Source organism: Letharia columbiana, assembly GCF_014066305.1.
Source record: "Letharia columbiana isolate WasteWater2 chromosome Unknown Sc0000052_s0, whole genome shotgun sequence".
In the NCBI taxonomy this organism is placed as follows: domain Eukaryota; kingdom Fungi; phylum Ascomycota; class Lecanoromycetes; order Lecanorales; family Parmeliaceae; genus Letharia; species Letharia columbiana.
In genome coordinates, this window is record NW_023501096.1 from 45,903 (window position 1) to 60,260 (window position 14,358).

Genomic DNA, 14,358 nt, shown 5'->3' on the forward strand with positions numbered 1-14,358 from the left:
TTTGGTTCTCCAGGGGCAAGAGGGTTCCTTCCGGCGGCTTTCCCCCAGTCTAAGCGCCCGGAAAGTCACCCTTGGGGCGCCCGTCTCGCCACGCGGCATGGAAATCTTTCCCCTCGACCGACAAGTACTAGTACTACTTGATTGAATACTGGCTGCTTTCGACTGATGCTACCTGTTTAATGCAACCGAGTTCTCGTCGTCATGCATGGCAGCTCAAAACTCTCTATGACGATTTTGCATTCGATGCCGAGTCTGTGGTAGGTTTTGGTAACAGCCTCTTGCAGCCTCCCATAATCCTTTCCCATTGGCTTGGTCTACGAGTACTGATTTCTGATGTACAAAGACAATTCGGATTGACGAACAATGTAAAGCTTCCACTTCTCCTTACCAGCGATGTTGTTGCTATTCGTGTCAGAGCATACTGCTCGATTCATGTGCTGCCTTACAGACAAAAGAATCATGTGATTACTCGGTACCATTCCTCTCTCACCCGCCTTGTCCCTCGCCAGCCACCATTTTCCGCTCACATCTGAAACTCCAAGGGCTTCATGCTGTTTGACAGTTGACCCTAAGCTCGTTGGGGATCTACTGAGGAGTTGTAGCTACTTCTGAAGCCGCTTGTCAAGACTTAGTTCAATGGTAAGTACTTATGTAAGTACCAAGCAAGCATGACACTCCTGCTACCACTCCTACGCGTAGCGCCCAAGCGTCGCCATCCTTTTTCCCAAGACGAAGAAACCCGAAAGATTGCTTTGTGTTCTCCAGCTGGAGATGATTTTCAATGATTATGATATCCTGGAGTGGTCAACCAGCATCTCTGCAGCCGTATCACTCTCCTTCGCACGGATCCCATGTGATTTGGTAGTACGATGGATAACCATACATGCTCATGATGGACTCTCTCATTGACCGCGAGGACACCGCTGTATGATCCGTCAGGTAGAGTATATAGCTAAGTCTTCGACTCCCAATGACGTCGTCGTGACGTAGCAAATGACAGCCAGGTGTGTAGACATTGATCGCCATGTCCGTCGATATGATGGGAATCTGATCAATGGACTGGTTACCATGAGTACTCGCTGGGATGGTCATCTCCTCCAATGTCTCCAACTAACAGGACTTGACTGAAAGGGTTACCCGGTTGAGCTACGCACATTGCATAGTCATCATGAGCAACATTTTGGTCTTCATGCTCTCCAACCTCGCACGTGAACGTTCTGGTTCGGTCGTCTCGAAGACGCATTTCGTTTCTCCGCGTAATGTAAGACTTCGCACCGCGCTTTACCTACTGTGGAGCGTATTTTTGTAGACGACTAATTCGGAGAAAATTTCGCTGCATTATTCGATGATAATTACCACGACTAGACCTCGATGTTCCACTCGACATGATCTCTACCTAGGAGGCGGTATATTTGGTCCAGGATGCTGCCTGAGATAGCGATTTCGCGTCCGAACGACTCGATCTGTTTCTGGCATCCTTGGACTTGCCTGCAACACCAACAATTGCTTTCGATAACTGGACAGCTGTCGCAATGAGCCCCACAATAGCTGAGGCCTCACTAACACCTGCCCTGATGCTCATACTCGGCCCCAAGAAAGATCTGTTGTCTTTCGACAACAAGATGGAGGTTGACAGTGCTCCTCTACGAGGAAGTCATGGGCCTACAGCCATGCCGAGCTTGCCTTCTACAAATGTAGCCTCACCCAGCTCGCTGGGAGGTCTCAAAGTGTTCAAACAGCAAAGGTTGAGCGCCCAGCTTGTCCAGCCTACAGTATAATGCTTTACTATCCAAGCATCGAACTTTGAGGGACCCCATGGAAGCAGAACTGGTAGAGCATTCAGAGGAAGCGTGTCCTCGGAATTGATTGGTCGATCTTAAATGATCCTTATATGGGCCTAAGAAAATCCCACTTGCTGATACGTGCGACCACTAATCGTTTGTACGTAATCGAACGAATCAGCATTCTCACAAGTATCTTCAGTCTCGCTGCAACTTAGGTCCCTCCCACTCGGACTGACCTAAGCCAGAGTTGCCGGAATATCCTGGAACGTGCATATGCAGGTCCGTGAGGCTGGCTGCTGGCGACTGGTATAAATGTTCGGCCAAGGAAAAGGCGTCTGCTGACGTCAGACGCCGTGCATGAGAAGACTTATGGGCCATCGAGAGAAAACGTACTGCTAGAATTAGAAACGATGGCAAGGCAACCAAAGTCGGTGAAAACACTCGTCTAAAACCAAACCTCATTGGCTAGCTATTGAGCCTGAGCCGACTCGATATTCCGATTCGCAAATCTTAGGACAGCTTGCAGGCGAGGAATTCCTCAGAAGGACTTTCAGAGTGGTAAAGGAAAGAGGGAATTCCCAAGCGGGAGGGCTGATAGTCCTTGCGGATATTTTCTCGTTGCGCTCTGGGTCTACATTGAGCCACCTTCATACGATGTCATATAGCCTGTTCAACCCCGTACCACGTGAGTGGCCCCGCCGTCTCCTTCACATCCCCTCGATGACATCCCGGGAACGGCGCCCAGGCAACCTCTACGGAGAGGACAGAGAGCCAATATACAGCATTCTCTCGTATACGTGGGGCCGATATGAGGTACCTGAAGGCCCGCACATTGAGATCAAAGGGATCGATTGGAAGATTCCATCCATCAAGGAAGATCATTTTACAGTCGAAGACCTGTCGTCTCTCCTCAAACAGATCTGCTCCAAGCACGAGTATGTCTGGATCGATATCGCTTGCATCGATCAAAGACGTGAAGAAGTAAAGATGGGAGAGATCGGAAGGCAGGCCACCATCTTTAAAACTGCGCGACAGGCTTATGTTTGGTTGAATAAGTACGAACCGAAGACAATTCAACATCATATACAGACGCTGCTGAGCTGTTCCCACGAACTCGTGGAGGCAAAAGGTGATGCATCAGTAGAAATCGCGGAGATCGTCGATAGCCTCTCTCGCATCCTCCAGGATCCGTGGTTTTCTTCGTTGTGGACGTTGCAAGAGTCAATTCTGCAGAGGCATGCCATCTTGCTGAACAGATCAGGGCATCCCATTACAACAAGCGGTCCATGGACAGGCACCAATCCCAATACGCAACTGCTTGACTTATCCGGCGCTTGCGTTATGGCTAGACAAATACTAGGCCAGGCGATGTTGGCGGCACGAGCGGAAGGGGGCGACCAAGTACCTCCACAGATAGGAATATTGCAAAGGCTTCATCGCACAATAGACGAATCTGGCATAGATTTCGGACTTGGCCCGAACCCGAACATCCAATATTCCGCAGCGAGGTTCAGACAGACCACGCGCCCCGAGGATCGCATCTACGCCATCATGCAAATTTATGGCTTCAAACTTGGGAATTCGGCGCTCCCGAAATCGAAGATGAAGAACTTCAGCCTTGCAGAGCTCGAATTGCAGTTCCTGAGGGCGTTGAATGGCACTTCTGTCGTGCTAGGTCAAGCGTTCCAGCATCTAACGGTTCCCGAGCCAGGACAGACTTGGTGCATCACCAACTCCATTCGTGTACCCGAGCGGTTTCACAGGATGATTTTGCGCGAACAATTCCAGTCTGCTGCATGCACAATCACTATTCGCCAGAAAAATGAAGCGTACTTTGATGGTATGGCTTGTACCTTGCGCGAGCTCTTGGACCTCTGGCAGTCAAGGTGCCAAGAAAAGATCTCAGCCATGGAAAAAGCAACCGAAGCTCCCGTTGATTTGGAGGAACGAAGTACTTTTTTTCCAAATCGGTGGGACCTCATGCGGTGGAAGCAAGGCATGATAGTTGACTATAACGAGAAGTATGATTTTGCAGCCATGTCGTTCGAATGGCCTCCAGACACAGCTGTCATTGATGATATAGGAGACCCCATAGTGGAGTGCAGGATCCCTGAGATGACTCAAGCTGCTGATAAGCAGCAGGCCCTTGGAAAAGCCTTGATAGACAGGTATGGCGACGAGGAAATTAGGGTATTCTACCTTGGGCGGAGTCAATATATTGAAAGTATGGATCTTGCCCTGGTTCTCGTGCGAGGGCAGACTGAGCATAAACATTCGACAAAAGGGAAACCCTGTGTTTGGAGACGAGTGGCGATCTGTTTCTGGCATGTGCGAGTAGGCGTTGCGTCCGAAGGTCTAGCCAAAGCTATGAAACCATTGAAGGGGATGTTCGGGTGAAGTATGTCTGCTGTCAGCTGTCATTCCGGGTGAATTGAATTGGAGAGCACTAGGTCAGCGTCGGCTGTTCGAACATGAGCGTTCATTTGCCGTTACCTTGTCGTCGAAGCGTGCCACATAAAGCGTTGCATGTAATAGGGAAGGATGTTCCCCGTCTATTTGACTTCGATCAATAGACCTTGCGGTCTGAAAGTCATTTGCTCTATTGGGGCTTGAGTAGCACAAATTCCCTTCGCAGAGCTGTCGACGGCGCTTTAGCGATATTGTCGCAAAGGTACCAGAACTCTTGCACAAACCCCCAAGACGAGCCTCGAAGTCTGTATGTGAGGTCCTCAGATCGCAGGATAAGCAGGTGGATTCGAATGTTGCTCCAATAACCGCACTCAATTCGGCTTCCTCCCAAACGTAACCCAGTAGTTCTTATGCTTCCCCTCCTCCACCTTCAACGTTTCCAGCACATCCCTCTGCAACTCCCTTATCTCCTCCTCACTATAACCCATTCCACTCACCATATTCGGCAAAATAGCCTGATACAGCTTCGGCTGCTCCGTTCTCAAAAAAACCCCAAGATTCCGATACTCCTCATGGCCCCTGTCAGCCATCCGCTCCCCGTGCGGCCAGCAATACATGATGACATGCACATCATCGAACCCCGACTCGCGCATCCAGGCCGCCGCTTTGATAGCGCAGGATAGATCGAGGCCTTTAGCTCTCGCGCCGGCCTGGTAAGCATGGCACCATTTCCAATCGCTGCTTATGATGCCAGAGTCGTCGTAGTAAGGGAATTCTGTTTCTTGGATCTCGAGCCAGCCATTGGGTTTGAGGAGGGTGTGACAGGTAAGGATGTATGAGGGCCAGCTTGTCATGCCGGAGATTAGCAGACGGCTGAAGACAAAGTCCATGCTGCCTGGAATGATGTGCGGTTCTTCGGAGCCGAGGAGGTCATGGTAATCTCCTTGCACGAAAGTTACATTATCTGGTTTTTTCGGGTCAAGAGGAATAGTGGCAAGGTCCACGCCGTAGATTTGGGCGGAGGGGAATCTGGTGCCAAGATGGTAGGTGACGGCGCCGGTGCCGCAGCCCACATCGAGAATTCGGATTGGGTGTTGTACAGGGGAATGGAAGACTTCGCCGAACATCATCTCTTGTATGAGTTCATGCTGTCGATTGAGTCGCTGATGTTCGCTTGCGCTGACTTCTATTAGCTGTTATGTGGGGATGGAAGGATAGAAGAGGCTATACTTGGGAGGTATTTGGTATGAATTTTTATGAGCTTTCTTGTTTTCAATGTTCAATGAGGACATTTTGGCATCTTAGATTTCTTCGTGTGGCTGTGACCGAAACCAGTCGGCAGTGCAAATCTGTACTTCGTTAATCGAAGGTGCAAATTCACGTCAACGCGGAGGTGGGGCTGAAGCGGAGATGTAGGCAATGATGAAATCGTGCAGGTTTCGCGCGTCCAGACGAGGGATAGACATCGAATTGTGAGGAATTGCATCCTTTGGACAAAATTGCATTCTTATAGCAGTATCCTCAGTGAACCCAATCCACACTTTGTGAAATGGACCAGTAACCTGCCCTCCATCATCACTGACTCCACAACTCCCCTCTTTCATCCTCACCTGAAAGCTTTGTGGCCTGAACCCGTTGTCGTGTACCGTCAAGTCATGATTTCGGGTCAACGAGGCTGATGTCAAATCTCAATACAAATTCCACGACCAACCTTTTAGTTCCATCAGATCGATGCTGTTGCCGATGCACGCGCGGTCCCCACGGGCTAGCTAGGGGTAGACACCGACGACTGGCTAAGTAGAAGTGATCCAGTGTGTTGGTCCCTTTTGACCGGGACAAGATGGCGCTTCTCGCCTATTTTTAAACGCCGGACAGATCCAACGGGTTCAGCAAGTTGAATCTATGATTCTCGATGCTAAAGTACTTTAGCTTGATGGCCACTGATAGTCAGCGTCGTTACTAACAGTATACGTGGTGTCGATGCAATTTCTCGGGGCTGGGTTCCGTCAGCCCTACGAGTACAGCAACGGTAAAATATCTGGATGATGATGTCAATAAAGTCATGTTATTTTTTTACAGCATTTGCATCGTCGCTTCCTAAAAAATCAATCGCAGAATCGGATTGAAATTCCATTGCTAATCGTCATCATGTCACTCCGCACTTTCTCTCGATTGTCCATTCTCTCCAGAGTCCACACCATCCCTCCAATAACGACGCGAACAGCCATCCTCACCAACGCTAGCAGCACCTCACGAAGAACACTCAATACATCCTCCAGCAAAATGGCTACCAATAGAACTTCAGACGCGGGTCAGGTGATCTCTGAAGTCTCCCAGCAGGAAGGAGGAACTTACAAAGGTACAATTCCCTCGCCATCCTCCTCATCGTGAGTACCATCAGTGTAACATCAACTAGGCTCCACCGCTGCTCAAATGCAATCCCAAACCACCAAGCAACGCAACCTCGAAGATGCTGCCGCCAAAGTCGGGGACAAGCTTGACACCGCTCCCGAGGCAGTGACCTCCGGAGATGCCTCCCTCCTCCACAGCCGCGAGGCCCGTGTCATGGGCGGTCCCACCAAGGGTGACCTTGCCTCCCAAGCCCAATCCGTCGCTGCCGCCAACGAGCAGGGTGCTACCATACAAACCAACCCCACTCAGAGCAGTGGTACGAACGCCAACCTCGAGCCTGCCCAGCAGAGCCAGTTGGATCGTGAGGCCAACTATGGGGAGGCAGCGGATAAAGTCGGCACGAAGTTGGCGACGGAGCCTGAGACTGTGACAAAGGAGGATGGTGATCTGTTGCATTCGAGGGAGACGAAGGCATTTGGGGCTACCGAGAAGGGGGGGGATCGCAAGTCAGGCCCAGAGCCAGGCGGCGAAAAATGCAGGTGACAAGGCCTAAGAGGTGGTAATTTAATGCCGGGGGAAGACTGAGATAAGCAATGACGTAGCTTATTGCAGGGCATCAATGGTCTCCTACCGGCTCAGCTGTTGTATTTTATTTTGCATGGGCGGTACAGGCGATACGATATTGCGTGGCATTGCTTCTCCACTCTCACAAAAAGCTACATCTTATACTATATTGGCATTGCGAAGGCTGTACGATAATAATTCAAGAGCTGTTCATTAGACCATCCGAGCTTCGACCTCCTGGCGTGACACTGTTTCAAAAAAGTTCGCCGCCGCCACATAGACACAGAGACACGCGATCAGTGCCTTGTGGATATCCGCTCCATGCGAGTAGGGTGACTTCTTGGGGATATCGCGGACCTCGGCGAGGAAAGCGATTGTCAGCGTGCAGGTTCTACCTCCCTCAGCTCCGAAACCAGCGTCTCAGAACCTGGACCTCGCGGATGCAACCCACACGCCGGGGATTGCGTATACTTCTCCATAGAGGATCGCCTAGCGCCGGCTCAGAGTGCTCGGCCAACCGGACTTCTGGATGCCTCTCCTAGGCATAGCATCCGAGTGCTTTACTGGTCGCTCGAGTATAAGAACGCGGTCTGAGGCTTCAGATCGTTTGTTACCGTGTGTCCAACTATTCTCGGAGGTGGAATTGATACTGCGTATTAATGACTTCGAGTGGGGAGTAGAGACGTGTGGCGTTGTTCATGGCTTCGCTTTTTATTGGTAGGAGATGCCTGAATAGGAGGATTATATACGTGGAGGTACCTGGATTCATCCTCAAGGTTGAATTTACGACTTAGGGAAAGAGATGGGATGGGAAGATGCATCGCTTTAAGCTTTTCTTGTGAATGTTGCTTTGACAAGCAACACCGCGTAAGTAGATAGATTTTCCACCACATCAACGTCTCCAACAACAACGCCATTTTGAAAGGAGTACAATGACTTTAGAGATGCACTGTCAATACTACTAGCTGTGAATGCATTCTCCTTGGGTTCTGTGCGATGTGCACATACTGCTAACAACACACTCTGGCTCTGCGATCTCAACACACCGCCTTCTCACGGGCAGAGCGTCATACAATGAGCCCCATACGTGTTGAGCATGAAGGATCGGCCCGTAATTGAGAGCCGCTTGCCTTTCTTAATGAGCCTACTCTGCCTTGGACTTTGAATTCAACTTCAAACATTAGCACGACTTCCCTGAACAGACTTCCTTAACAAGCTCTCATGTCTTTCTCGTATCTCAAGTTCGATCCTCCCGGAAAAGACATACCTTCACAGGGATACTCTTCAGAGTTCGTTTCGAAAGCTATGGCGCGGTAAGACCTCCATCGTCGTGCGTAGTGGATAAGTCTCAGACTAACCATGTGGTCTGTAGTCTGGTCAAACCCATCGATCCCGATGATCCTGAACAGTACCCCACTGACTTGACCATCATCTGCGGTTCCCTCAAAGTCGAAGCGCACAGCCATGTGCTCTGCCAAGACTCGTCTTATTTCAAAGTAGTGTGCAAGGGCGGCTTCTTGGTATGTTCCCAACCATGCTGTGTTGAGATGAGTCGATTTGCTGACGTCTTTCCAGGAAGAGCAAACGCAAAAACTTGAGCTCCCCGCAGAAGAAGAGTTCTTGATACGTCGCCTCTTGTGTTACCGCTACACAACCGGATACAATGACGAATCTTACGACGATGAGAAAGACCCACCTCCGCACATCGTGGCCCCGACCTACGTCAACCGGTTGTACTTGAATGCTCAAATGTACAGCACAGCCGACAAGTATGACATACCCAGCTTGAAGCAGAAAGCGGCCGAGAAATTCGATGCTGCGATACGGGAGATACATGCACACGAGATGATGAATCCCTACGCTGGCGTCAGCCTCGTCGACGAGATCATCGAAGCGATCCCCCATATCTACGATTCAACACCGGACGGAGACCGCCGTCTACGCGATCGAGCGGTTCGAGTTGCGATTTGTAAACGGAGAGATTTTGAGAACCATCCGTGTCTGCGAGATCTAATGGCGGCGGTGCCGGAGTTTTTCGAGGACATTCGCGTCTAATCTTCTCAGCTCATCTTGAGACGAGGTCGCTCGGATTTTGCTTCTCTTTTGGATAGGTTGTATTTGGGACAGTTAGAGGGTTGGCGGGCTCCATGAAAGACGATATTTGTAAATATCTAGGAAGCATGTCCGTCCTGAACGAGGTGAAATTTAATGACCATGCCTCTCTTGTCATGCATACGATATAAAAGGTATCAATTTCGTACTCCAGGTTCGCAGGTTATGGCCCACCACGTTCCATCCTTTGACTTTGTGGCTGTGATTGTTATAGGCAGCCTTGCCTAAGGCGTTTTGATAAGTGAAGAGAATCTTAAAGGATCAACCTATCCAGGTTGTGTTGAGGAAGGCGCCGAAAAGCCTTCAGTGCTAGCCCTACTCTACGTGCGGAAGCTGCACCTGAAGTAGAGCACCTTTCTGAACCTTCTAGATCTTCTAGCAAGTCAGACAGAAAGGTTTGTTGTACAGTCTCATACAGCAATCTTAGCCTCATATGCCTACAACAGTAAATGTAAAAAGCGGAAATAGACAAAACTCCCGGGAGATCTGTCCATGAGTAGAAGTTGGATGAAGCATGCTATTTCGGTCCTAGAAGCGGGACAAGCTCACGCCCGTGGGAAGGAATTTGGCTAAGCATGAACCGTCCCCAATTCCGTCCACGGATGCAGATCTGGACAGTCGGGCTCTCTGTACACTTCAAGATCTCGGCATTAATTTGCTGGAGGCTGCGTGAGCTCCACTGGACGGACCGGGTTGGTAAGATGTCTTATGGACAACGGGGCGAGGGAGCTACAAGGGCTCGAGCCGTGTGACTGAGAGCCCTCTTGATGCCAAAGGAGTCCTTACCGTATACGGTGCAGGCCTTGCAGCAGATGCAGGGGTCAGTCTGCCGTCCAGTGGAGATGTGTGAGGCCGGAAAGGATTGCATCTACCACCTTGCACGATTGCCATCGCTGTGTCTTGGAGGTGTGTCGTTTCTTTCTGCAGCATAGCATGACGTCTTCTACCAATCAAAGGTGCACTGCCCAACCCCACCGGGCTTAAAAAGGGTAAGGGTGGTTTGCCTTCTTTGCCTTTCTTGCCTTTTTTGCCCTTGTTGCCTACTGCTGGTGGTTCGCGCATTGTTTACTTGTGCTTACTGCGGAGCCGTTCGACTAAAGTATTCTTTGATAAAACAGCACGCGACGTTCGGGTTAAGGAGCTTTTTCAGCATATTATTCCCCAAAGCCGCAAGAAATGCTGACAAACATAGCTCCACCAATGGCATCAAATGCATCTCAGACAATCAGTACCATCATTTTTGGGGTCGTCGCTACATTGATAAGCATTATCACCGTATGGCAGGGTCGTAGGGCGTGGAGAAAATTGCGCCAGCAGAGGGACCACGCAACTATTGAACGCGATCTCGAATCACGTGACCATCTCTTTTCTGATTAGTCGAGACGGGCCCTTACTAATCGGGTCCCCAGAAATCGAAGCCGATCTCGCCGTTCATAGTGTTTTCGAGCTATCAGCGACCAATTCACCAGCCGTGGCCAGTACGATAGCTGCGGCGGTCTCGGAATTGGATCTGTCTCTAGAGACTGCAGCCTTTGGCCCCCCTATAACTTCAGCTCCATCGATAGTACCAACCACCATTACAGTGTCGCCAGCTTAGCCTTTCCTGCCTGTACAGACTGGACTCCGCAATCTTCGGGCTCCCAGGCTGAAAAGCGGTGTATACTTACTTTGATAAGACGTTAGACTCGGTTTACTCACAGAGTCTGGTTTCGTGGGGAATAGAGGAATGGCGAGGAAGCCTAGTAAGGAGGCATAGAGGCTATCAGCTGTTGACCGACACAACGCAATGATCTTGCAGCGATTTCTCAGCATAAGCAGAAGGATGCGTATTCCGACACTCACTATGATATATCTTGTTTTTCGTGTAAACCTATCTCTCGAAATGTGACTTCAAAAGTGGGAATCGATGATATCACCGTACGGCCATGAGTTTGTACTTGCTAAAAATATAAGATTTCGTTCAGGTCTCCAAAGAGACCCCTACTGATGCTCAGTTGACCATCGCTCTCAGAAAGCTCCCGTTCAAATCGATCAACGCTGCTGATCAAAAATGCGGGCGATAATAGCATTAGCAGCCATTCAGACCATCGCCACCACCTCTTTTCGCATTTTTGCTACACTCATAAGTGCCTTCACCGTATGGCAAGGTCCTAGAGCCTGGCGCAGAGTGTATGAACAGCACAGTGGCGAGTGGACCGCCGAGTCAGACATCCAGACAGGTGACGATATCCTGCATGGTTGATCACACTCAGGACGCTAAGTCATCACCGCGTAGAGTCGCTCGATACCAGCTTCGAACTTGAAGCACATCTATTCTCCACCGCTACCTTTTTCGAGATCCAAGCAACTCCACTTCCAAAGACCTCGAGACGTCCGGACCTGCTTGCAGCTACTGCCTCATCGACAGCACCAGCCACGAGTATAAATTCACGAACTCAAAATGTCTGCGAGGGTTCGGGTGGGGGATACGGAAGGACCGTGTCTTGCGGGTTTCGTATCCTCGATCTGGAATGGATGGAATTCTCGATCGGTTCATGGAGACAACTGATTCCGGAGTCTTCACGAATCTCTGCGGGATAAGAGATGGAGAAACGGCGTTCAGGTGTTGTATCTTGTTTTACCACAGATTGGGTAATCGATGAAACATTCAATACTTCAAATGTCGCCCAGTCATCATTATCCTTTCTCTTATTCAGCTTTGGTAATCTTGAGGATGTAACGTTGCGCATGCAGTGTTTGTACTTACTTGTAGCCTACTTAAGGTACGACAGCCCCGGGACTTTCGGCGCCGCTCTCCGTATTACTCGTACCGAGAATAGGCGACTTCCGGGCTACAAGTGGCCTCCGGCGCACTCCGAGATTTACTCTCTCCCATCCAAATATTTATACCACGATCTTTCCCACAATCATCAAATTTCATATCAATCTGACAATCACTACCGAGAACAAACTGCCACACTTGCAACTCACTCAAATCAAGATGCTCTCATCAACCATGACTCTCAGCCCTCAACAAATTTCTATCCACCCCATTTCGGTCCCTTCGTCTGATGTAGATTTTGGCGCAGTCATTGAAAATGTTGATCTCGAAAACTTGACAGGTAGGTGAAACACCACAGGGTCTATGTAGTAGCAGAGTATGCGCGTACAATAGGGAGCACTCCGTGGAACGGTAACCTCCTAAGTAAGTATCCTGGACCTCGACATTAGCTTCAACAGTACTGACAGATGCATCGCAGACAACGACTTCTCCATCATCCGCGACACACTCTATAAAACCCACGTAGTCGTCCTCAAGAACCAAGCTTCTAGCTCACCCAAAGCCCAATACGAACTAACCCACCGCTTCGACTCCTCCGCCATCGGATACGGTCACGGCAAGACCCTCGACGCCAAACGCAGCATCCTGCACCCGGATCTTAAAACTGTACCACACCAACCCGAGGTGCAAATCATTGGCAACGGCCTCGTGCCCGAGTATGAAGGTCTGTCCAACATCAAGCTCGTTCACCCTCACCACAAGAAGTTTCATAAGCACCCTATCCCCGAAGAGGATGATCTTACGCACACGCGCTTCTACCGCTGGCACATCGATGCTGCGCTTTATGATCTCAATCCGCCAAAGGTGACATCGCTGCTGGCGGTATCGGTGCCAAAAGGGAGACGGCAGACGTTGCGCTATGATGACGGGACGGGCGATGAGTTGGATGTTCCGCTAGGTACCACGGCATTCGTGAGCGGATACAAGATGTACGACATCCTGTCCGACGCGGACAAAGAGTTCGTGCGAACCAGCCGCATCGAGTACGCCGCGCATCCGTACATCTGGATGAGTGCAGCCAAATCGCGCTCTGACGGGCTCGGCCTAGTCTCCGATAACCTCGAGCTTCCCTCCTCAGAACTTCCGCTTATCGATCCTTCAAAAGTGCAAATTCTACCCATGGTCTGGAAGAATCCGGTCACTGGCCAATTTGCCCTTCAAATGCACCCTTCCGCTGTGCGCAAGATACACCTGGCCACCGGCGAGGTCATCGAAGATCTGAAGAGGGTGCGAGAGATTGTTCATAAGCTGCAGAGGCCGGGAATCAGCCCGAACTTGGTGTATGCGCATGACTGGGAGGAGGGCGATATGGTGCTGTTCAACAACCAGGGGGTGTTGCATTCTGTTGTTGGAGCTTTCCGGGAGGACGAGGTTAGACTCTTCAGGCAGTGTAACATGGCTGCGAGCGAGGGGCCGGTGGGTGCTTAGTGTATGAGGAATGTGCAGGATCACGGGTGGTCCTAGCTCTGTGGGTCCTTGGGTTTGGTTCTGGTCTTTGGCTGTACTTTGCTGCGTTTTGCTTTCTTGTCTTGGCACCTTCGAGGCGTGTTCGACTTAGAAAGAGTCTATTACTATTCCTGGATAAAAAGGTATTTCCACCAATGATTATGTGCAAAATCTTCACGACTCCATATTCACAGCTAAAGATTGGCGCGATATATCTCAAATTTAGTGAATGGCAAAGAGCCCGGTACTGGGCAAGATATTGAATTGTTCTACCTTACACTAGTGTGCCTCCTCTCAGTTCGTCAAGCTGCTGTACCCGTGAGCGCTTGCGGAGACAAAAATGGGCTGATTCGATACTGCCGTTTCTGGGCGAAGAAACATGTATCAGATCCCTGAATATGATGGCCAGCAATATCGCTTTGAGTTGAGCTGAGGGTGGGTAGTCCTGAAAGTGAGGCCTGAGGGTACTCAAACGGCACAGGGCGGAGGCAGAGGCCTGTAGCCTAAGATAAACAATGGGACCCAAGGTAAATGAATATCTGAATCAAAGCACGAGGTGCCCGAGTATCTGGGAGATCGATCTAGAATATATAATGGCCGGACATGGTTCTGTTGAGCAGATTCAGGTGCTCCGCCCTTTGGCCAGGTTGTGCAATTGAGCGCTCATTTTGGCAAACACACCAAGCGACTGAGCCGGTTACCATCCTATTCCAGTATCGCCGTTAGCACTGAGCCGCGGGCAGCTTGAATATTGTGCGAGCGAAGGGGGATTCGCGTCGGGCAAGGGCAGTGATGCTTACTCACGAAAGTGTTGCATTTTAAAAAGGTATATTCCGTCCTAGAACCTCGTTGTATAATAGTGGAGAAGAC

At 50.1% G+C, this 14,358-nt stretch overlaps 6 protein-coding genes across 6 annotated transcripts; 5 read left to right on the forward strand and 1 right to left on the reverse strand.

Annotated features, from left to right (window-relative positions):
* Positions 1-1,532: 1,532 nt before the first annotated feature.
* On the forward strand, positions 1,533-1,778 carry HO173_010696 (uncharacterized protein; the record flags this gene model as incomplete). Its single annotated transcript, XM_037312581.1, has 1 exon — positions 1,533-1,778. The coding sequence occupies one exon, from the start codon at positions 1,533-1,535 to the stop codon at positions 1,776-1,778; it is 246 nt and encodes an 81-aa protein (XP_037160429.1).
* A 660-nt stretch (positions 1,779-2,438) lies between these two features.
* On the forward strand, positions 2,439-4,181 carry HO173_010697 (uncharacterized protein; the record flags this gene model as incomplete). Its single annotated transcript, XM_037312582.1, has 1 exon — positions 2,439-4,181. One exon carries the CDS (start codon positions 2,439-2,441, stop codon positions 4,179-4,181), a length of 1,743 nt encoding a protein of 580 aa, XP_037160430.1.
* A 383-nt stretch (positions 4,182-4,564) lies between these two features.
* On the reverse strand, positions 4,565-5,485 carry HO173_010698 (uncharacterized protein; the record flags this gene model as incomplete). The annotated part of the gene is made up of 2 exons (XM_037312583.1): positions 4,565-5,372; positions 5,424-5,485. The coding sequence occupies 2 exons, from the start codon at positions 5,483-5,485 to the stop codon at positions 4,565-4,567; spliced, it is 870 nt and encodes a 289-aa protein (XP_037160431.1).
* An 856-nt stretch (positions 5,486-6,341) lies between these two features.
* Positions 6,342-7,088, forward strand: HO173_010699 (uncharacterized protein; the record flags this gene model as incomplete). Its single annotated transcript, XM_037312584.1, has 2 exons — positions 6,342-6,552; positions 6,610-7,088. 2 exons carry the CDS (start codon positions 6,342-6,344, stop codon positions 7,086-7,088), a joined length of 690 nt encoding a protein of 229 aa, XP_037160432.1.
* Positions 7,089-8,330: 1,242 nt separating this feature from the next.
* Positions 8,331-9,164, forward strand: HO173_010700 (uncharacterized protein; the record flags this gene model as incomplete). Its single annotated transcript, XM_037312585.1, has 3 exons — positions 8,331-8,422; positions 8,482-8,629; positions 8,685-9,164. 3 exons carry the CDS (start codon positions 8,331-8,333, stop codon positions 9,162-9,164), a joined length of 720 nt encoding a protein of 239 aa, XP_037160433.1.
* A 3,052-nt stretch (positions 9,165-12,216) lies between these two features.
* Positions 12,217-13,470, forward strand: HO173_010701 (uncharacterized protein; the record flags this gene model as incomplete). The annotated part of the gene is made up of 2 exons (XM_037312586.1): positions 12,217-12,322; positions 12,461-13,470. The coding sequence occupies 2 exons, from the start codon at positions 12,217-12,219 to the stop codon at positions 13,468-13,470; spliced, it is 1,116 nt and encodes a 371-aa protein (XP_037160434.1).
* Positions 13,471-14,358: the final 888 nt, after the last annotated feature.